General features: G+C 41.7%; 1 protein-coding gene and 1 long non-coding RNA gene across 3 annotated transcripts in view; one reads left to right on the top strand and one right to left on the bottom strand.

Annotated features, from left to right (window-relative positions):
- Positions 1–671, bottom strand: part of PITRM1 (pitrilysin metallopeptidase 1) — a 43,513-nt gene extending 42,842 nt beyond the window's left edge. The window contains exon 1 of the mRNA XM_073334464.1: positions 400–671. Coding sequence (XP_073190565.1) covers positions 400–452 — 53 coding nt within the window. The 5' untranslated portion in view covers positions 453–671. The remainder of the gene's footprint in view (positions 1–399) is intronic.
- LOC140907764 (uncharacterized) lies at positions 614–23,222 on the top strand. 2 transcript variants are annotated; one of them, XR_012157615.1, is made up of 2 exons: positions 614–1,286; positions 21,153–23,222. It is a non-coding gene; the product is annotated as an uncharacterized lncRNA (long non-coding RNA). The 2 variants fall into 2 exon arrangements; XR_012157616.1 differs by lacking the exon at positions 21,153–23,222 and adding an exon at positions 1,691–2,650.
- Positions 23,223–23,800: the final 578 nt, after the last annotated feature.

Raw genomic sequence — 23,800 nt, 5'->3', positions numbered from 1 at the left:
GGGGAGACGAATGCTATGGGATGTGGGGGAGGATACAGAGGGTGTGGGGAATCTGGGGGAAGCCTAGGGAGACGAATGGTGTGTGTGGGGGGGAGAATACAGAGGGTGTGCGGGGTCTGGGACAGACATATGCTGGGGGGGGAGGATATAGGGGGGATGTCTAGGGAGACGAATGGTGTGGGGGGGAGAATACAGAGGGAGGGGGGCGGCTGGGGGCGTCCAGGGGAGACGAATGCTGTGGGATGTGGGGGAGGATACGGGGTGGGCCTAGGGGACGGGGGGGTTTCTGGGGAGGAAGATGCTCGGGGCGGGCGACGCGTGTGAGCCGGTGGATGGGGCGATCGGGCCCCAGGACCGCCGTCCCCGCCCTACAGCGCCCCCCGCTCGGCCCCTCCTCACCGGCTGAGGCTCAGCAACAGCAGCCGCCGCGCCGCCCGGTAACGGCCCCACATGGCTCAGCCCGTGACCCCCGGCGCCGGAACCCGACTGAGGCGCCACGCCGGGCCGCGTCCGGGCCTGCCGCTGCCTGGGGCCTCTGGCGGGGGCGGCTCCGCCCCGAGACCCGCCCTGCACCGGGCCCTCATTGGCGCGGCTGCCCGTGGCTCCGCCTCCCGCCGGCGGGGAGAGACGCCCCGGTCCCGGCCTGGGCCCGCGGTCGCCCCGGCGCCTCCGAGCCCGGCGCTCGCCGGTTGAGCGCAGCCCGCGCGGCAGCGACAGCCGCCCCGGGGCGCTCTTGTCTCGGGCTCGACAGCGGGAGGCTCCGAGCACGGTCACCTCGCACCCCCTTGGGGGGGCTCCCGGGCATTTCCCGCCGCGAGGCTGGGCTCGGGGGCGCCCGGCGTGGCTCCTCCGCGGGGTCAGCCCCGCTCCCCTGGGGCTGGAGGGCAGCCCCGCTCCGCTGTGCTCAGAACTAGTCACCTGGTGGAAAAGACACAACTTGGAAAGGCGCGGGGGGCGCTGTCTATTGTCAGGTTCGCAACTCCTCGCTCTGTCTATATCAGAAACGCTCATCATTGCCGCAGTCCGCCTTGGGTTAAAGAGACGGGAATATTCGGGAAGTCGCTCATCCAGTTTTGAACCGGCCACCCTCTTGGGGTGCTTTGTCCCCCAGCTGGTTCTGGCAAAGCTGGACATGGCTTTGTCCAATACCTGATCGGGGGTGGCGCACGTTTTAAGAGTGCCCCACTCAGGCACAACTTCACCTGCACCAGTCCACACGAGGTCATGGCCTCCAGTGCCGGTGTGCCCTTCCTGCTCCCTTTCTCCAGCCGGTTGGTGTGTGCAAGGTGAGACTGGAGGAGGTGGGGTGATGCCACCAGGCGTGAGTCCATGTCATTCCCAGAAGTACCAGAATATCTAGTATTCTGGGAATGCCTGAGTGGCCACCCTAGATATGATACAGAAACACAGTAATCCGATCTCTCTCTAATAGGGCTCGACATCAATAGAGCACCTATGGCATCGTTTCTAGTGTTTATTTCTCTGATTACACATATTTAATAGGCCAGGCATGCCAGTTAGTATTAAAAAAAATTGAACAAGTGTATAGGTGAATGTACTTTCTCTGAATATCTAAGCATCTGTTTGTCCTCTATTTTGCTGGACATGTAACTGATGGGTTCATTTTTAAATAATACCTGCTGTATTTTTGAGCCATTCTGCTACAATTGGATTATTTTTCTTTTTCCAGTGAGACGCTACCAATAGTTGAGCAGCTACTAAAGATGAGAGAGTAATTCTTCATGTCCTTTTATATGTCCATTTCCACTAGGAAGTGCTAGGAAAATTACCTAAGGATCATTTGGTAATGAATAAGTAAGTAAGGAAGTGTTATTTATTCCTTCTCATAACTCAAGAACTAGTGGTCACCAAATGAAATAGGTTTAAAACAAACACAAGGAAGTTTTTCTTCACACAACATACAACCTGTGGAACTCTTTGCCTCAGGATGTTGTGAAGGCCAAGACTACAACAGGGTTCAAAAAAGAACTAGATAAGTTCATGGAGGATAGGTCCCTCAATGGCTATTAGCGAGGATGGGCAGGGATGGTGTCCCTAGCCTCTGTTTGCCAGAAGCTGTGAATGGGCAACACAGGATGGATCACTTGATGATTACCTGTTCTGTTCATTCCCTCTGGGGCACCTGGCATTGGCCACTGTCAGAATACAGGATATTGGGCTAGATGAACCATTGGTCTGTCCCAGTATGGCCTTTTTTATATAAATAGCCAGCCATCTGTGATTCTTGGTTATGGATTGCATCCCACTAATATCTAGTGACTGGATATGTCCACCATACATGCATAAAATCTGATCTTTCACTGCAATTTCTCCAACACTTATTTCTGTTCAATCTATATGTATATTTAAGCTGATTAGAATTAATTACCATTGAAACAGTATGTTAAAGAAATTTTCTTTTATTGTGCAACAAACTGAGGTTACTGGTCCTCTTTTTCCAGATCAAACCCCAACCCTCATGAATAATTTGTACTTTCCCCGGCATATTGTATAAGGTTATTTTTTGTGTTAGGAAAGTTGTCTGCAAAGATTAATATAAATTAGTTTCAATGTTTTTGTTTCCTAATTGACCAAATATTGTCACTTCTATGAAAGGTAGCTTTCTGTATTGTGACGGGGCAAGGCCAGATGGCTATAGAAAAGTAGTGGGAGATAGGTATATTAGCTCCAGGCTAAACAAATCCCTGGTACTAGGATAAGTGAAATGGCAGCTGTTCCAGGTCAATTAAGACACTTGGGGCCAATTAAGAACTTTCCAGGAGGCAGGGAAGATGCTAGGTTGATGGGGACACCTGAAGCCAATCAGGGACTGGCTGAAACTAGTTAAAACCCTCCCAGTTAGTCAGGTGGGTATGCATGTTAGGAGCTGTAGGAGGAAGTTATGCTGTTGGAGAGATTGAGTAGTACATGCCATATCAGGTATAAGGAAGGAGGCCCTGAGGTAAGGGTGAAGTGGAGCTTAACAAAGTCAGGGTTGCTGTGGGGGAAGTAGCCCAGGGAATTGTACATGTCATGTTTCTAAGAGGTCAGCTACCATAGCTGATACTATTAGGGTCCCTGGGCTGGAGCCTGGAGTAGAGGGTGGGCTGGGCTCCTTTGCCCCCTGATTAATCATTGAGACTGGGAGACAACAGAGACTGTGCAAGGAAGGATAACTTCTCCTCACCTCCCTTGCTAGCTTATGATGAAAATGGCTCAGTAGACTGTAACCCTTGTCCCTAGAGAGAGAAGGGTTACGTGGAGGGTCAAAGTGAGCCTCTGAGGCTAGTGAAATCCTCCAGGAAACATGAGACCCACAGAGGCAAGGACAGAGCTTTGTCACAGCATACAACTATTTTTTCCTAGAAAGTTGAAAAACATAATACCTAACTTGAAAGTATTGGTACCCTGGGAGAGTAGGCCAATTAGTTTTGATCTCTAAATGCAAGTTGGCAAATTTCTACTTCCAAGGTGGAAAGTTCAGAAATTTACAAGCAACTCAGAATAGTGGGTCAGAACAAAAATCGTTGTGCAGTCTTAAAGACAATCCTGAAAACCTACTCAGTTTTTAAAAAACTAAGTTCTAATTAATTTCACATACCGCACCTGTTACTGATGGCTCGCACATTCTCCTAACTTGTGGTTTTACAATCACATCTCCTTAGTTTTGGAAAAAAAAAATCTATTTCCTGTTACATGAAGACAGACACAAACAACAGGGGAAACTAATCAAGGCCTGCAACTGGATTCACATGTGCAGATACTTGTACCGAAGCACAGCCCTATAGATACAGTAGTAACATGTTTTAAGTGGAGACCTGGTATGTAGACTGGGCAAGTACATCTTTGATGTCATTTGATTGACCTCAGTGGAGATTCACTAGAGATCAGTTTAACTCTGTGTGCCTACTGAAGAATCTATTGTATTTCAGTCTTCTATTCTTGTTCTGATCTTTACTGGCGATGGTCTGATATTTGATTTAGGTGATAAATTGAAATAATACATTTTTAGGTACTAATACAGGAATTGATGTCTCATCTTCATTGTATGGGCTCTAATACATATTCCAAAAGAGACCAAGAAGCTGGGGAATTAAGTATGTCCCCAAAATTTTCAAACCCATGTTTCTACATGTAGATTCCTACATTTATATTTAGACACTTAGACATAAGCGGCCTGATTTTCGGAAGTGCTGAGAAACTTGTGAATCCATTTTAAGTCAACAGGAGCAGCAGGTGCTCAGGTCCTTTGAAAATCTGACCATTTCTATCTATGTACCAACATTTTAGACACCAAAATTTTGGCTATGGCATTTTCTGAAAGCTTTGAAATCTTATGTGGCCCAACAATTTCCATTTAAAATATTTTACTAAATCAGCATCTATATCTTTCTGACTCCAAGCATGACAACACAGGTTTTAAAAAGGACACACTGTTTAACAACAGTTCAGCCACTTTAGTTCCTCTCTCTATACAGCACAGCATCCTCTGATCTTTATTTCCCTTTTCATCACTGTATGGCACAACTCTCCCCTCTTTCCCACTACATTCCCTTTATTCCTTTCATCTTCATTACATGACTCAGCTCCCTCATCTGTCTTCTCTCTCTTTTCCTCTACTACAGGGTGCAGCTCCACCAAAACACAGTGCAGATATTACTCCCTTATCTCTGTTCACCAGCTACAATGTTGCAGCCTATCCTTAGCGTCTTTCTGCCTCTCCCACTTTCCCTCTCAACTTACATGTTTTTCACTTTAGTTTTCTGTTATCTTTTGTTTTTACTTTTAGATTTTAACATTGGGAGCCAAATTAATTTCTGGTATAACTCTGATGTAGTTAAAGAAGGTTTTGGAAGATGTGCACTAACTAGGGTAACCAGATATCCCAATTTTATAGGGGGACAGTCCCGATATTCAGGGCTTTGTCTTATAGAGGATATTATCTCCCACCCCGTCCTAATTTTCACACTTGCTATCTGGTCACCCTAGCATTAACTCACCACCTGTATAGAACACTGTCCTTCTATTTTCATTACCCTTGTCTGCCTTTCCTCCGCTCTCCTTCCTTCTCCCCATTTCACTTCTTTTGTTTCTTATTTCATTTGTTGAATCTTGGTTCAACTTAAATTTTAAGTTCTTTGGGGCAAGGACTATTTTTACTGTGTGTGTACAAGACCTAGCACAATGGACTGGAGCTTGTGGGCACTACCGTAGTAGTAGTAATACCATAATTACACCAGGAATTAATTAGGTTTCATCATAATTTTTAAAATATAATAAATTATGTTCTTGAAACAATAAATAAAAAGGGGTAGTTTCTGGAACTCCAAAGAAATGAGTTTACACTTCATAGTGTTGTTCAAATACAGTTTGAAATATTTTCTATTTATTTCCTCACACTAACACCATAATGTTAGCGTTTGACACCACGGAGCAATTTTTACTTTAAGAACATTATGTTGACCTTCCTCTTTCTATTTAGTTATGTTACTTATTTTCTAAGGTTTAGTATGAAGCATTTCCTTAATTTGACCATGAACTACCATATCTTATTACAGATTTTTGTCATTGTTCCTTTGTTTGCCTCCTGTAATTTGTGACACTAACTATGGAAGAGTTTTCTATTGCCATCTTTTATTTTTCATTGGGGTGTTTGTACTGGTATGAAGGCCCATTGCCTGTCTGTATTCATACCAGTGCATTTGACCAGCAGCATGTATTTGCAAACTCAGACAGTCTGCTGGGGCAGAGTTTCAAAGTGCAGCAGTTTTTTATTCCTAAATGTAGGGATTAGTTACAAAAAAATTTCTTATAACACCCTTCTAGATAGCTTTAAATCATTTTTCTCTATTGATCTTACCCTTACTAACCTCATACATTATTTTTTTTCTCTTTCTGAAATGGAACTGAAATTCATGTGGCTATTTTGCTTCATTTCCTAATTGTGCTAGCTTACTCATGCAAAAGTAACATAATAGTGAGAATATAGTTTGTTTGTGGATACATATTGTTTAAAATGTCTTTGAAATGGAGCAGTGAATTTAAGACAAAAAGGAGAATTCAGAGGAATCTCTCCACCAAATAAAAAAAATATATATAATGGGTCTAAAATGAGCATAGTCTTAGTTCTGCACAACATCATATAAAGAATTTTGAGTTATCAGGGCCAAAGTCTACTCAGTTATTTTAATGTAAATTCAGATTCACTGGACTGACTTCAGTATACTACTTCATTGATGAAGAGTAAGAGTGGAATTTGGTCCACAGTGTTTTATTGACCCTTTATTTAATAGAAATTATAGATTCAAGGGCCAGAAGGGACTATTGTGGTAATGTAGTTTGACCTCCTATATAACACAGGCCATAGAACTAAAATAATTCCTAAAGCATACCGGTGACACTAAGCACCCCTGTATTCATACCTTACATGCCATTGTAATAATCTTTGTGCAAAATATGCTTTGTGAGGTACCATTTGAAAACTAATAACTCACTGATCATTTATATTATTGCATGATGTATGTATGGTATGTGTATTAAGAGTTATGAATATAGTCTGAAATTATGACTGAAGTATATGTAAACCAGGTATGTTAGGTAGTTGCTAAACAGATCTATCTGAGAAAAAGGGAATATGTATTTGATTATCTGACCAGCCCAGTATTTGGGCAAAGACAATGAAAGTCCATATTTACGTATCAGCAGAAACAGGACCATCAAGACATCAGGGTGAGGAGATGGCAGGAAACAGAACAATTTGCATTTCAGAAGAAAAAGCATGGGCTTCTATCAAGGTTCCTTCCCCACTCTGAACTCTAGGGCACAGATGTGGGGACCTGCATGAAAGACCCCCTAAGCTTATTCTTACCAGTTTAGGTTAAAAAGTTCCTCAAGGTACAAACTTTGCCTTGTCCTTGAACCCTATGTTGCCTCCACCAAGCGTGTTAAACAAAGAACAGGGAAACAGCCCACTTGGAGATGTCTTCCCCCCAAGCCCTACACCCCCTTTCCTGGGGAAGGCTTGATAAAAATCCTCACCAATTTGCATAGGTGAACACAGACCCAAACCCTTGGATCTTAAGAACAATGAAAAAGCAATCAGGATCTTAGAAGAAGAATTTTAATTAAAGAAAAAGTAAAAGAATCACCTCTGTAAAATCAGGATGGTAAATACCTTACCAGGTAATCAGATTCAAAACATAGAGAATCCCTCTAGGCAAAACCTTAAGTTACAAAAAGACACAAAAACAGGAATATACATTCCGTTCAGCACAGCTTATTTACCAGCCATTTAAACAAAAGGAAATCTAACACATTTCTAGCTAGATTACTTACAAGTTCTAATACTTCATTCCTGTTATGTTCTCGGCAAAAGCATCACATAGACAGACAGACCCTTTGTTCCCCCCTCCCTCCCCCAGCTTTGAAAGTATCTTGTCTCCTCATTGGTCATTTTGGTCAGGTGCCAGTGAGGTTATCTTAGCTTCTTAACCCTTTACAGGTGAAGAGGTTTTGCCTCTGGCCAGGAGGGATTTTATAGTTCTGTATACAGAAAGGTGGTTACCCTTCCCTTTATATTTATGACAGCTTCCTTCACAACCAGACTCCATGTTGTCTTCCTTACAGTTTGAATAAACTTTACTTTTGAGGGTTTATCCTCAGAAGAATCAATTTCAAAAGTTTGCTGGCCTATAAAGACAGGGGTTCTGAACCTCAAGTGATGAGCATTGAATCAATTCATTTCATACAATGCTATTGTATTATACAAATGTATAGAGTAAGGCCTTTTCTGAAAGCTAATGACACACTGTGATTAACAACACTGTAAAATGTATGTATTAACATTATGTAAGGAATTATGGACTCTCATTGATATTAGGCTGTACAGTCTGCCCATACAGCTATCTACCAGTCTCCTATGTAAACTAAGCATTGTGGAATTAGAACCAGTGGAAGCCCCATTTTCATAGAAATAATACAGGGGGGTGGGAAGCCCACAGGAGGGAAAGGACCGCATGAGGTTATCCTGTCATTCATTGAACTTTGGAAGATATAAGCAAGGACAGAAGTTATCTTTGACATTCATCACTAGACAGACACAAGAGGCCAGAGCCCTTGCAAGCTGGGAACGATGGGGCCTTCAATCAAGGGGATAGAGGGACTTGAAATATCTGGAGTTGAATATAGGCGAGAAGCCTGTGTAGGCAAAGATCTTTCACTTAGGAAGATAAGGGAAACCAGCCACTTGTGCTTTCTTTGAAGGTCCTGACTGAAAGTCAACCATGGCTGGGAAGAAGAATGATTAGTGAAAGAAAACATCTTGAACAAAGCCTGTATCTTGCTAGATTGAGTTTTAGATTTTTAGATATGTTTTAACTTGTATTTGCTTATAATGCTTTCTCACTTTATTCCTTTTTATTTAGCATCACATAACCTATGTTCTGTTAATACATTTGTTTTATTTTACTATAAACCAACTTAGTGCTGTGCTTAAAGAAAAGGGTATATTTAGCCCAGTAAACAGAATACACTGTATTGTGTCTTTGTGTCGTTAGAGGAACAAACAAACCATATTATTTCTCTGAACTATTCAGGAGAGGGTTAGACTTACAGAGCACATGGTTTCTGGGGAAATTCAGGAGTGGGAGCATGTTCATTCACCCTGCAAGTAGTAATCAAGGCTGTTGGAAGCTGCTGTGGGGCTGTAGACAGGCTGCTGGGGTCAGAGCTGCTGAACCAGGGCTCTTTAGTACACAGATGCTCAGGGTTTGACCTGCATGCTGGTAGGCTGGTTGGGAGCGGCCCAGGTTGGGAGCTACAGCAACAAGGCATTGTGAGGTGCCCAAGGTTACAGGGCAGGTATTGTTACCGGAGGTTTTCACTTGTTTGAATCCTGTATAGATTGCAATACCCTGGATAGAGATACTGACAGTTGAGGGCGAGGAGGAGAGTGAGGAACATCATGAACAATTCACCTCTCCCAATTAACATTACAAAGGTAGGGATAGCGTTAGACGGCTTTAGTTTGTAGGGGACAATAGTTAGCTTTAGACCTTGTCTACACTGCTACTTACAGTGCTGACACTTTCTTCGCTCAGGGGTGTGGGGAAAAAACACACCCCTGAGATATGCACATTTCAGTGCTGTAAAGGTCAACCAATCAGAGGAGACCAGAAACTGAACATAAATGGCAAGCTAGAGCGTGTGGTGGATGAGAGAGGGGAAGAGAGAGTGGAGAAGATCAAGAGAAGGCAACCAGACAGCAGTGCAGAGTTGAGAACGGAGATTGACAGAGCAGAAGGACCCCTGGCAATCAGAGGGATTGGAGTGTGAATCTGATTTTTTATTTATTTTAAAGAGACTGCTTGTGCATGTCTGTCAATAAAGCGGGATGTCTGCTTCTGAATGTGATCTGCCCCACCCCATCCTGTGAGCGACTGGCCACTGCTCACAGTATGGTAACTGTTAATTGTTCAATGTTTCTTTAATGCTATGTTGTAGTGTTGTTTTAGCCATCTGGTACTTGTATGTTACACTGTAATAAGTCCAAAGCTATTATATTTGAGGCCTTCTGCATAGGTATGAAAAGTTCAGTCTGTACCAACTCACAACATTGTATTTTGTCTCCTAGTCTGTTTAGTCTTCTGAGTCAATTGAATGTATAATCTTTAAAAGTAATCCAAGTGTGCTTTATGACACATTATAATTTTTTTCCTTTCCTTGCTTACTTTACAATATATTAGGTAAAGAAAGAATGGAAATGAAAAGGTTGCAATGTATACTATTCGGTAATCACCTAATTTTCTCTAAATAAGACTGTTTTTGAAGTATTACTGCTTGTGTGCCTATTCTTGATTGGAAGGCTGTATCCATGTCCTTTCAAGGGTTTGCTGGATTAACCTGCTCCAGGGAATCCTCTTGTTATACTTAAATTTAAACCAGCAGGATCTCATTTAGGGGGATAAGGCAATATGCCATGTTTGTTGTGAATACAGAGAGAATTATAGCTGTAACGTTTCACTCACTCACACATTCACTCGTGCACACGCACGCAGGTTCTGCCAGGTTGTTGTTATAGTTACCAGCCTTAGAGTTGCTCGTGCCAAGTCACTGGCCAGGTAGCCTGGACACAAGGATGGAGCCAAGTCTTGTCAGATGCACATCCAATGCTCCTGGAGAGTGGTTGCAGAACCAGACTCAAAGTTCTCAGTCTTCAGAGTCTGTCTTTATAGGGATTCATCCTCATTCAAATCTATAGGGTTTGCTTTGTCATGTTGCTCTCATGTTTGAGATGATAGTTCATCATGCAGATGGCCCAACAGTGACGGCTTGTTGTTTTCTTGTTCTTCGGTTCTTTGGCCCCTTCGTCCTTGAGGCAGTTGGAGATGGATTCTGGTTTGCCTTACAGGGTCGTGCAGTTATCTCCATCCTGCTCATTCTTTGGCCGAATGTTCCTGGGTAGTTATTATTTATTATCCTTTTATGATGAGATTACTGGTTCTGTGGATGAAGGGAAAGCAGTGGATGTATTGTTTCTAGACTTTAGCAAAGCTTTTGACACGGTCTCCCACAGTATTCTTGTCAGCAAGTTAAGGAAGTATGGGCTGGATGAATGCACTATAAGGTGGGTAGAAAGCTGGCTAGATTGTCGGGCTCAACAGGTAGTGATCAATGGCTCCATGTCTAGTTGGCAGCCGGTGTCAAGTGGAGTGCCCCAGGGGTCGGTCCTGGGGCCGGTTTTGTTCAATATCTTCATAAATGATCTGGAGGATGGTGTGGATTGCACTCTCAGCAAATTTACGGATGATACTAAACTGGGAGGAGTGGTAGATACGCTGGAGGGGAGGGATAGGATACAGAAGGACCTAGACAAATTGGAGGATTGGGCCAAAAGAAATCTGATGAGGTTCAATAAGGATAAGTGCAGGGTCCTGCACTTAGGACGGAAGAACCCAATGCACAGCTACAGACTAGGGACCGAATGGCTAGGCAGCAGTTCTGCAGAAAAGGACCTAGGGGTGACAGTGGACGAGAAGCTGGATATGAGTCAGCAGTGTGCCCTTGTTGCCAAGAAGGCCAATGGCATTTTGGGATGTATAAGTAGGGGCATAGCGAGCAGATCGAGGGACGTGATCGTTCCCCTCTATTCGACATTGGTGAGGCCTCATCTGGAGTACTGTGTCCAGTTTTGGGCCCCACACTTCAAGAAGGATGTGGATAAATTGGAGAGAGTCCAGCGAAGGGCAACAAAAATGATTAGGGGACTGGAACACATGAGTTATGAGGAGAGGCTGAGGGAGCTGGGATTGCTTAGCCTGCAGAAGAGAAGAATGAGGGGGGATTTGATAGCTGCTTTCAACTACCTGAAAGGGCGTTCCAAAGAGGATGGCTCTAGACTGTTCTCAATGGTAGCAGATGACAGAACGAGGAGTAATGGTCTCAAGTTGCAGTGGGGGAGGTTTAGATTGGATATTAGGAAAAACTTTTTCACTAAGAGGGTGGTGAAACACTGGAATGCGTTACCTAGGGAGGTGGTAGAATCTCCTTCCTTAGAGGTTTTTAAGGTCAGGCTTGACAAAGCCCTGGCTGGGATGATTTAACTGGGAATTGGTCCTGCTTCGAGCAGGGGGTTGGACTAGATGACCTTCTGGGGTCCCTTCCAACCCTGATATTCTATGATTCTATTTATTTATTAGGCTGGCACGTCAACTTTTTATTACTCATTTAAACATACTTTTACAATCACACCCTATTTCACTGAACATAACTATTCTCAAATCACTGGGGCATGCCAGACTCCAATGAATCTATCCTTGCCACTTGTCACACGTGAAAAGAAAACAAGCAAGATAGGAATATAAAAGTGAAGGAACAACAAATCATAGAATCATAGAATATCAGGGTTGGAAGGGACCCCAGAAGGTCATCTAGTCCAACCCCCTGCTCGAAGCAGGACCAATTCCCAGTTAAATCATCCCAGCCAGGGCTTTTTCCTGAGTTTAGAAAAAACATTCGTAACATGTTATCACTTTTAGGACAAACTCTTTGTCTCTAAATGTTTTTCTGCAGTTAACGCAGACCTTGCAAACTGGCAGGCCTGTTTCAATTAGCACAAACTCAGCAGGTTGAGAGAGCAGGCTGAGAGACATTTCTTTCTAATGGTCAGGCCAAATCTGGGGTCTGTTTTGGAATCACTCTTATATTTTCCACAACATAAATGTATTAATTATTACTTTTAATCCCAGGTGTCAGAGTAGCAGCCGTGTTAGTCTGTATCCGCAAAAAGAACAGGAGTACTTGTGGCACCTTAGAGACTAACAATTTTATTAGAGCATAAGCTTTCATGGGCTACAGCCAACTTCATTGGATGCATAGAATGGAACGTATAGTAAGAAGATTTTATATATATATATATATATATATATATATATAATGATCCCTCACTCTCCCAGATCTTGGGAGATAGGCCAGTCCTTGCTTACAGACAGCCCCCCAACCTGAAGCAAATACTCTACAGCAACCACATACCACACCACAGAAACACTAACCCAGGAACCTATCCTTGCAGCAAAGCCCGTTGCCAACTGTGCCCATATATCTATTCAGGGGACACCATCGTAGGGCCTAATCACATCAGCCACATTATCAGGGGCTCGTTCACCTGCACATCTACCAATGTGATATGTCATAATGTGCCAGCAATGCCCCTCTGCCATGTACATTGGCCAAACCGGACAGTCTCTATGCAAAAGAATAAATGGACACAAATCTGACATCAGGAATCATAACATACAAAAACTGGTAGAACACTTCAACCTCTCTGGCCACTCAGTAAAAAATTTAAGGGTGGCAATTTTGCAACAGAAAAGCTTCAGAAACAGACTCCAATGAGAAACTGCTGAGCTTGAATTAATATGCAAACTAGATACCATTAACTTGGGAGTGGCTGGGTCATTACACATATTGAATCTATTTCCCTCAGTTAAGTATCCTCACACCTTCTTGTCAACTGTCTAAATGGGCCATCTTGATTATCACTAGGAAAGTTGTTTTTTCTCCTGCTGATGGTAGTTCATCTTAACTAATTAGCCTCTCACACTTTGTATGGCAACTTCCAAATTATCTGTATGTGTATATATAACTTCTAAGTATATGTTCCATTCTATGTATCCGATGATGTGGGGTGTAGCCCACGAAAGCTTATGCTCTAATAAATTTGTTAATCTCTAAGGTGCCACAAGTACTCCTGTTTTTACTTTTAATCCAACACTCTGCAGGTCAGAGACAAACCCTCTGGCAATACTTTAGGGTGGATCACCACTTTTTTCCCCAGTTGGATAGGTGGGCCAGTATTGGTATACCTTAAGTCCAAACAGTGAGGTAACAGTAGTGACATCACCTCTCACTTTCTGGATTTGCACCTCTGAGTGTCACAATGTCTTTTAGAAAAATATCCATTAATTCTAGCATTACCTAACTTGTAAATGCTTGACTTTGGAACTTGAGCAGTCTTTCAATATAGGTTGTTTATATTCCTCTGAGTACTCTAGATTCTTTACAGTGGTGGCTTAATGCTCAAAACTTTATCTACAGTATCACATTTGAAGGTGAGGAAAGTTGCTCGGTATTTCAGTTTCTCGGAGGTTCACCAGAACCCAATATAGAACTTACTTTTTGCTGCATACAGGTTGCAGTTTTAAAAATGTATTCAAACATTGCAAAAAGTAGTATTAACAGCGAAAGTTGAAGGACTGCAAATCTCCCAGATAATACAGAGCAGAAATGTTTTAGCAAACTGACAGCATTTTATTGCACAGGCTACAGTTATCCTGCTCATGAAATGAACTACTGGGAGTCAGGGTATGCATTTGATTTACCCGGTATTGGTTTCTTGTAACACTAGTTGGCATTTTGCCTGGAGGAATTGCCTTCCTTTTTTTGTTCACTTAAGTCACTCAGAAATATTTCTGACATACCTTTTCCTTCATCCTGTTTTATTTTGGTTTTATCCTCCACCTTAGTTCTGCATTAGTAGTTATATGCTGTGGTAAGATAGTATTACTAGTATCCAGTTATTGCCAATAGAAAAAAAAACTGTGTTAGCCTTAATACTAATAAACTCCTTTGTTATCCCTCTAACCTTTTTGCCAGCTGATGTCAGCAGCAACAAGGACCAGGTTCTATCTCCTGGATTCCACTTAACAATATAGAACAGAACCAGCTTGAGACCTCACCCAGAAATCTAGAAAAACTAAATACCATCCCTGGGCATGTCTAAGAGGCAATACTTCCTCATGGGCAAGCACTGCATCTGCGTATAACAAAAGAAAGTTTTTATTAAAAGAGAAAGGGAGCCCAGCATTCATTTGGGAAAACATCAACAGTGATTCAAAAGGATGCAAACCATAAGTAAACACCCACCCCACAGCATCCTGGGCAGTGTCATGCTTCATAATGATCATAGGCTGTGTCAGATGTAAAATATTATCCAAAGTGAATGAAATGAGATGGATTGAAGCTTTGAAAGAACGTCTCCAGAATGTCTGGACATATTTGTTTCATCTTCAACGTGTAACTCAAATGAAGAGCACATTATGATATACTCCACATAGAATATAGTCCATTATGTTCAGCAACATGTCTTTTCCCTCTTATATTAAAGCAAAATATTATTTTTCATCTTTGTTCCTAATGAAGACCTGCCACCTTTCTGCTTAATAATTTAAGGCAAACTACCATAGAAATTTCCTGTTGGACGGTTGCCTGCACACAAAAAAGAATCCAGTTATTATTTTTGATAGTTCTAGTAGTTATTAAAACAGGATTGGTCATCATGATTCCAGGAATCTGTTTGTAGGTCTGCTACCAACTTCTAGAGTGAAATCATGGCCCTATTGAAGTCAATGGCAAAACTCCATTTCCATGGAGCCAGATTTCATCCATAATTTCTGTAATTTCAAAAGGTTTTAAAACCATTAAGCCTCACAAAACTCTCATAGAATAAGATTGATATTATCATCTCCATTTTACAGAGAGGAAAACTGAAGCACAGTGACTGGGCCAATGTCACACAGAGTCAATGACAGAGCCAGAAATAGAACCCAGGATTCTGAACTGAGTGGCTCCTGGTTTAACTACTAAACAAGATTATTTTTCTTAGTGGAATCTTAGTCACTCTGGACCAGATACTGCCCTGATATATGTGGCTGCAACTCCCACTGAAGTCACTATAGAGTTTGACTATGTGAGCCTCCATCTGTAAAGAAATACCTAATATTTTTAACAAAACACAAAGCTACTTGAAATTCAGAGGTGTTCTTTTCTGAAGCCTCCTTTATGAACTTGGAAACTTGAAATCCTTGCATAAATGGATTTTTTAGAGTGAATTGCATCTGGTTTTGAGCAAAGATTGCTTCTTGGCAAAAATGTGCTCAGCTGTATGGTTCGGCAAGCTTTGCCTTTTTACTGAAAATTTCATGTAAGACAAGGTTTTGTGGTTTTGCAAGCTCACTCAGTGAAAACTGCTACCAAAGTCAAAGCCTTTGGATTCCTCATGTGACCCAGGGTTCTTTCAACCCAAAGCTCTTGGTAACTTTACTCTGTGCGAGGTGGTGTCAGGAAATAAATCAATGGAGACACAGCCATCCGACTGATAGAATATACAATATTACTCAGTAATATACAGGATGTAAACAGGACAACACAAGAGTGCTTTCATTTAAACTTATACTTAGTCTCAAGCACATACACATGTCCCCAACAGATTAGTAAAACATACAACCCTCAATAATTACCAAAGTTGGGTGTGGCTCTCGAATGGCACAGTGGTAGTCTTCTGATGGCCAATCTTCCGTTTGCCGACCTGGACCCAACCATGTGTCCTGAAGGAGAGTCCCTGAAGAGTCCGACTACCCCACACTTTCTTCCCTTATTTATTCATTAGTATTAGAATAACACGTCAGTCAAAGAAAACTTGTTAAGCAAGCAATTTCAAAGGTTAATCAAGAGGTTTCCCTCTGATCATCAATTAGCCAGATGTTTTTTTCCAGAGTTTGCATGCCTTGAGGCCCTGACAAACACATCCCTGAGGGCACATATAGATAAGCTTCCTGTTTTTCTAAAATGCATACCTCAGCAATTTCAACAGAGATCTCATCAAGAAGGATGCGGGGTCATGCTTCCCTTTTTATGATCGCCCAAACCTCCTCCCCTCCTGACACAGTCATGCTTGGGCTGCTGCATAGGCCCACTTATGACCTGCAGGCTCTGTTATTTTTAGCAATAAGCAGTAGTGGTCTGCCAAGATCTCCTCATACACTCACGCTGCCTATCATTACCATTTCTAAAGAGATAAGACCTACATTAAATAGTAGGAAGAAAGGTTCCTTGATACTTGTCACCAAAACTGTAGAGAAAAAATGTAAAGAGAATTCATCTGACAGACTTTATATCTTCAGTTTCTGGCAATATGTTAAAAAAACAAAACAAAAAACCCCCTATCTTTTTGCAGTTCAGTTCATATCTAAGTTTATGGGAAATCTGTATCTGTCTGACACTTACTTTTTTTGGCTGTTCAAGGGACATGTCTTTCAAATTTTAAGGAGTCCAAAAACTAAAAGGAGATGAAATGGATATGAAATTGACTGATTTAGCATAATGTAAAAAAGTATGGGGCCAGCTGTGCAAGATTCTGAGTGTCTTTATCTCCCTTTGATTTAAATGGGAGTAGGTGGCATTCAGCATCATACTGTATCAAGGACTAAGCTGCATAAATATACAAGCATAAAACCAGAAAAGCTTCTAAAATCATGAGTCCCATTGTATGTACATGCAGTGGTTGTGGCTCTATGATGGGGTGGTCAAACTTACAGACCCTCCGAGCTACATATAACTATCTTCAGAAGTTTAGGAGTTGGGGCGCATCTGCCAGGACTTGGGGATTCTGCCCCTCAGGAAGTGTCTGCTGGGGCTACGGGCTTCCACCCCGCAGAATACACTTGCTGGGACTTGAGGCTTCCATCCCGCCTCACTCCTGCTGAAGCCCCGAACCCCAGCAGGGCAGAAGCCCCGAGACCCCCCTGACCTGCTGGGCAGAAGCCCCTACCTCACCACCCCACTGCAAGGCAGAGGTCCTGAGCTCTCCGCAGCCCAGTCTGGTAGGTGGAGAATGTGGTGTGGGGGGGCTCCACGAGCCACAATTTAACTTGCATGTGATTAGTGAGGCACAGTTTGGCCACCCCTGCTCTATGAGGAATGAGGATGAATGAGAAATTGAAAGACTCTTTCATAGGAAGCTTGTCTCTATGGACATTGGAAGCTTGAAGGTTCAGGTTGGATCCATGGCTTAGGGTTAAGAATATAGATATATTGTTCACCCATTCCCCTTTCAGTGCATTTTATTCTCCTTGTGTTGCTAGCAAGGTCTCAAAGACGCACAATAATTCTTGTGTGACAGATGTTAGTATTTAGGTCTGTTTGTTAGCCTGGGGCAGAATTTTGCATTTGACTTTTTGATAGTCTTATACTAAAATGTATAAACAAGGGGAAAAGACACTGATGTTGCTTCTGCCTAGTAAGCTGAATTTGTTAATACAATGGGAACAGATAAGAGCAGTTAAAGTGTTACTTGAGAGCACACTTTAAGATTGCCTCAACCCCTATCTCAAGGCAAAGTCAAGCAACCAGTCCGGAGGGGCAAAGGGGCTTGGGGCGAACAAAAAAAGGAAGGCAATTCCTCCAGGCAAAATGCCAACTAGTGTTACAAGAAACCAATACCGGGTAAATCAAATGCATACCCTGACTCCCAGTAGTTCATTTCATGAGCAGGATAACTGTAGCCTGTGCAATAAAATGCTGTCAGTTTGCTAAAACATTTCTGCTCTGTATTATCTGGGAGATTTGCAGTCCTTCAACTTTCGCTGTTAATACTACTTTTTGCAATGTTTGAATACATTTTTAAAACTGCAACCTGTATGCAGCAAAAAGTAAGTTCTATATTGGGTTCTGGTGAACCTCCGAGAAACTGAAATACCGAGCAACTTTCCTCACCTTCAAATGTGATACTGTAGATAAAGTTTTGAGCATTAAGCCACCACTGTAAAGAATCTAGAGTACTCAGAGGAATATAAACAACCTATATTGAAAGACTGCTCAAGTTCCAAAGTCAAGCATTTACAAGTTAGGTAATGCTAGAATTAATGGATATTTTTCTAAAAGACATTGTGACACTCAGAGGTGCAAATCCAGAAAGTGAGAGGTGATGTCACTACTGTTACCTCACTGTTTGGACTTAAGGTATACCAATACTGGCCCACCTATCCAACTGGGGAAAAACACTAAAAGACCAAGCAGCACAACCTCACTCCTTACCCCTCCCATGGGGGTACAAAAGGGTTGGGATGAAGAACCCAGACCCAAAATGGAACATGAACCTAAGTGGTAAGGGGTGGAACTGTGGGCATACATTGCAGGTGTATTTGGGCCTGCTAAGAAGGAGAAGGTGGGAATAGGGAAAATGGGTAATGGGAAATGAGAATGGAGAATAGGGAACGGGGACACAGGCAAGGCTCTGCAGCGTCAGAGCTGGGAAGGGGGACACGGGGTAAATGCTCTGCAGTGTCAGAGCTGGGAACCGAACACTGGGAAACAAACTCTGCTGGCGTATAGAGCTATGGACATACTTGTTTGGAACTAATCCCAATAAACATCACATTGTCTGCACTTCGGACTTCTGGTCTTTTGCTGCTTGCTGTCTGCGTGACAAGAACCAGGGAAGTGGGAGGGTGAAGGGAAAGCCCCCAAACAGCAGAATACCATTTTCCATCTCATCCCATAATATGGATACATTACACAAAAATCAGAGCTACGTAACATGCAAGTGACAGAAGAATGTCCCTGCAGCAACAGCTGAGCATAAACGTGAACATGATAATAACTTGCTTATTCAGCTGTTAAACGTAGCATTAGCTGGAGAGTGCAACTGCATTTAGAATAAACAATCACTAGCCTTGGCAAAAGGTCCCAAAGTGCTGCTATTGGCTAAAACCATTGCCTTCTTTCAGTCCTCCTTCTATTATTGCTGTGAGCTATAAATTGTGGTAATTCAAGCATACATGGTTTAGTGTTTAAAAAATGAATTAGAAAAGCTTTACAACAAACTAAGTAATATTGTATATTCTAAATGACAAAGTAACTTACAAATACTAGAAATCTGTGCAATATTCACTATATTTATGTAGCCTATGCTCACCAGTGTTGATTTTTTTATCATTATAATAGTTTATATATAGACAATTGTGTTTGCAGTGTTTTTGTAGATGCATTGGTCTCAGGATATGAGTGAGATAAGGTAATGGGTGAGGTAATATCTTTTATTGGACCAATCTCTGTTGGTGAAAGAGACACGCTTTCAAGCTACACAGAGCTGATGAAGAATTCTGTGGCGCTTGAAACCTTGTCTCTTTCACCAACAGAAGTTGGTCCAATAAAAGATATTTCCTCCTCCACCCTGTCTCTTATGTACTGATAATGCAGTTCACCAAACACCCACTTTGCCTGTAAATTTATACTTTTCTGCATAATATTCTATATTGCTAGGCTAAAATCCCTCCTCATGTATGTATTAATGTTTTTATATGTTATAAGCCATATATATATTAACTTGTGGATTCCCATGTGTACCTGTGCAATGTGGTGGACCCACACAGTCCATGCCTTGCACTGAAGCAGACCAAATATATCTGGACCAGTGGTTCCCAAACTGGGGTTCATGAACCCCTCGGGGTTTGCAAAATGTTACAGGGGGTTCCCGGGAAAAAATTCCCTAATGGCGGACAGAGCTGTCCCTAGGGATCCTGGGCAGCCTGGGGCAGCAGCCTGGAGCCCCTGGACTTCCAAGAGCTAAGCAGATGAAAGCAAGCATATCTATCACACTGAGGAGATTTAAACTTCAAGACTCCTTATAAAAAATGGAAAGGGAGGCAGATTTTTTTTGCTGTTTTTAAAATTAAATATGCAGCTGGTATTGTTTTTAAAATTATTATGAAGAACAAGTTTAAGCTTTGTTGTAATGTGCTTTGTTTGCCTGGACTGCTCAAGACCTGAATGCCTGTGTAGGAGGACCTCTTTGAGTTGGCTTCTTCAATACCTGCATGCTGTTTCACATCTGATACTCCTTGATGAAACATAGGAGTCTTGTCTTATAATAGGCTTATTCAAATGATACAAGCTATGAAAGTGAGATCTTGGAAGAGTGTTGCCATTTTCATAATGTAATAAGAATAATGTAATGATAAATAATAATTAATAATAAATAGTGTGTAATAAACATGTCATAAAAACAAATTTTATATTTCCAAGATCACTGCTTTTCTAATTTATACTCAGGTAAAGGAGAAAATCCCTGGAAACATTCATTTTTTAGGAGGGGGTTTGTGAGACTTGACATTTTAGTGAAAGGGGTTCACAGGTTGTTAAAGTTTGGGAACCACTGATCTAGACCATCCCTAACAAATGTTTGTCGAAGTTGTTCTTAAAAACCTCCAATGACATGGATTCCACAACCTCTCTTGGTCATCTGTTCCTTTGATTAATGTGGATTTTCCAACTGTACCTAAAGCATCATTCAAAATTGAAGAGGTTAACTCCAGCTGGGAATTCAAATGAATGCATAATTTAATTTTGTTTTGAGTTTTATCAAAACTACCAATTTTGCACAAAAAAGCTGGGAATAGTCTCTCATGGGAGAGCTGGTTTAGAGAAGATTAATAGGATAATTAGATAATGAGTTTAGTAAGAGATTAAAATTCAATTGATCTTAAAAATTTTGGCCTTAGGGAGCCTCAGCCAAATTTAGGCATATTTTAAACATAAAAAGTGGGGAGGGAATTACCAAACTCCCATTTGCAGTGATGCGCTATTAAAAATATTTCTGATAGCCAGAAGCTTTTTCTTTTATTGTTCCCATTGTAATGTTCTGAGGATACTTCTCTAGATTCCTGACTGAGACTTTGGAACTATCAAAGAAGAGTCTGCTCCTAGACAACCAATCCTAAGCTTTAATGAGCCTAGTGCATGCTGGGACAGGATTGTGGGAGACAAGTTGCTTCCGTGTGAATATTCATACAGGGCAAATTCTACCCTCTCCTCCACAGGTGTGGAGTGCCCTATTGTGGAGAAACTAATACTAGTGGGGCAGAATTTCAAGAGGCCGCACAAATGGTAGAGTCTGGAAGTGAGTATATCACTTCCATATACACTGTATCTTCCCCATCTCATTTAAAATTGCTGTTATCACCCTCTCGCATGACAAACCCTCTTCCTAACCCTTGTTTTCTTGTTATCTATATTCCTGACCTCAACATCCCTTTTCTCACAAGAGTGTTTTCTCTTACAATTGTGGTGACCTTATTGACTATTTTGTTTCTGACCAAGATGAACATTTCATTAATATAATTAGCACTGACAATGAGTAAAAAGCACAATCAACTGTGTTCAAGCCACAAATTTTCTGATATCTCCTTAGCATATTTGCTTAGATTTAAATTCAATACTGGTTCAAAATGGTAAAGACTCTCCAAGTCCCTGTAAGTGTCTTCCCTGTAAGCTGGAGCCATTTTCTGCATGCACAATTTACATTCCTCTTTTAAGATAACCAGACTTGGGATACAAATTGCATTGAAATCATACAAAATCCATAGTTTAGAATTTTGCCCCCGACCAAACTAGATGAACCGTGATTTTGACTGGGCTTTTCAATGAGATTGTTTAAATTTGAAACTCAAAATGAAATTTGATGGAACTGCTACTGTAGTCCAATAGAGCTGTACTCTGAACATAGAAAATGCTATAAAAATGCTAAGTACTCTGAAAAATCAGGCCCTAGGTATCTCAAGTGAGGCACTCAAAATTAGTGGACTCTTGACAATTTTGGTCTTAATCTCAGCTTCCCATCTGTTAAAACCAGATAATAACCCTCTACTTTACAGGCAGGGGTGTTGTGAAGATATGTTAATTAATGTTTGTGAAGCACTTAGATACTACAGTGAAGAGTGGCATAGAAAGACATAAATCAACTTAATAATTCTGTATTTGATGTAGAGTTTCAATGGTATGCAGTAAATAATGTCTGGGATCATTCACTGAATGATAAGGATGAAAATAAATATTGAATAGCTTCTCATTAAGTGAGCACCCTCCCTCCTGTGCACTGAATGAGGCAGGGGTCCTGTGCAAGGGGAGTGGGGGGAAGGGGAGGGAAGTGTGTGATCATATAATTAAAGGGTATATCAAAATGCATATGCACAAGGGGGGTGAATTAAGATGGCACAGGCAACCTTAATTCTGGCATTTTCTATCCTTTAAGTGTGTGACTTTGCAACCTTACCATTCTATTAACCGAGTTTTTGTAATATAGTGTACCCCTGTGTCCACACCCTACAGGCAATTGTAATACTCTTTGTACAAAGTATGCCTTATGAGGTATCATTTGAAAACTTATAATTTGCTGGCCATTGTTGTCCTGATAAAATGTGTGTGGCAACATTGTTTGTGAAGTTAGAAGATTCCACTCTATTGTGTTCTTGACACATGTTCCAGACTGAGGTTGCCAGACAGGTCTGTCTCAGACAAAGGAATGTGATGCTCTGCTTAATTTGCATTTAAGCAGTAAATAGAGTCATCAAGAAGGAAGGAAAACAAAGAGCGCTCAAACAGGTGAGGAAAAAGCAGCAGAGAACATCCTTCCCTCTAGACTCTTTGTATCCTGAATCTCAGCTGGAAATGTGTTTCAAGAGGGAAACTGACACTATAAAAGGAGGGACAAACACTGCAAGACATCTTCCCCTCTCTTTCCCTGCCCATCACATTCACAGCACCTGAACTGACAAGACAAAGGAAGCATTTGTTGGATTCTAGGGAAAAGAGGTCCTGGTTTAAGAAGTTTGGTCAGTAAGACTGCTGAGAGCATGCGGTGAGAACTTTGCTTTGAGTTTCTCATAGTTTGTTAAGTTAGGCACCAAGTGCGTTTTGTCTTTATTTTTCTTGTAACCATTTCTGACTTTTATGCTTCATTACTTGTACTCACTTAAAATGTATCTTTTGTAGCTAAACTTGTTTTATTGTTTTATCTAATCCAGTGTTTTTAAATTGAAGTGTTTGGGAAACTCCATTTGGGCTGGCAAGTTGTGTGCACATTATTTCTATTAAAGCAATAATGGAATTTATGTAAACATGCATTTCCTTGGAGAAGGCTGGGCAATACAGGACATACATTTCTGGGGGTGGGAAATCTAAGACTGAGAGCGTGTTGAGGTCACCCTGCAGTATAACCAAAGCTGGTAAGAGCCATGATGTGTCTGGCTGGCTGCAGCCCATGCAGACATAACTGGGAGTGACTTGCATTCTGGAGGCTGTTTGTGAGCAGTCCAGACTGGAGGCTACAGCAGCAAAGCATTGTAAAGGGCTCCTCAGGTTAGAGGGCAGGGTTGACACAGCTACTCATTTGTCTGGATTGTACCTGGTATATACATATACATCAAAGTAGTTACACCAGTGGATATTTCTCTAACGCAGACAGGGCCTAAGAGAGATGCCATGCTGAGGTCTGGGAAAGGGGCAAATGACCATGAAGAGTTAAGAGAGACAAAGTGAGTGAGGTAATAGCCTTTACTGGACCAACTTCTCTTGGTGAAAGAGACAAACCTTCCAGCTACATGGACCTCTTCTTCAGGTCATGAAGATGTAAGAAATTTAATCCTGTTTAAACAAGAGAATAGGTACATGATTCACCTTGGGTAGCTCG

The sequence above is a fragment of the Lepidochelys kempii genome, chromosome 2 (assembly GCF_965140265.1).
Source record: "Lepidochelys kempii isolate rLepKem1 chromosome 2, rLepKem1.hap2, whole genome shotgun sequence".
NCBI lineage: Eukaryota > Metazoa > Chordata > Testudines > Cheloniidae > Lepidochelys > Lepidochelys kempii.
Note: the sequence above shows the minus strand (reverse complement) of the source record. Positions and strands in the feature narration are given on the sequence as shown.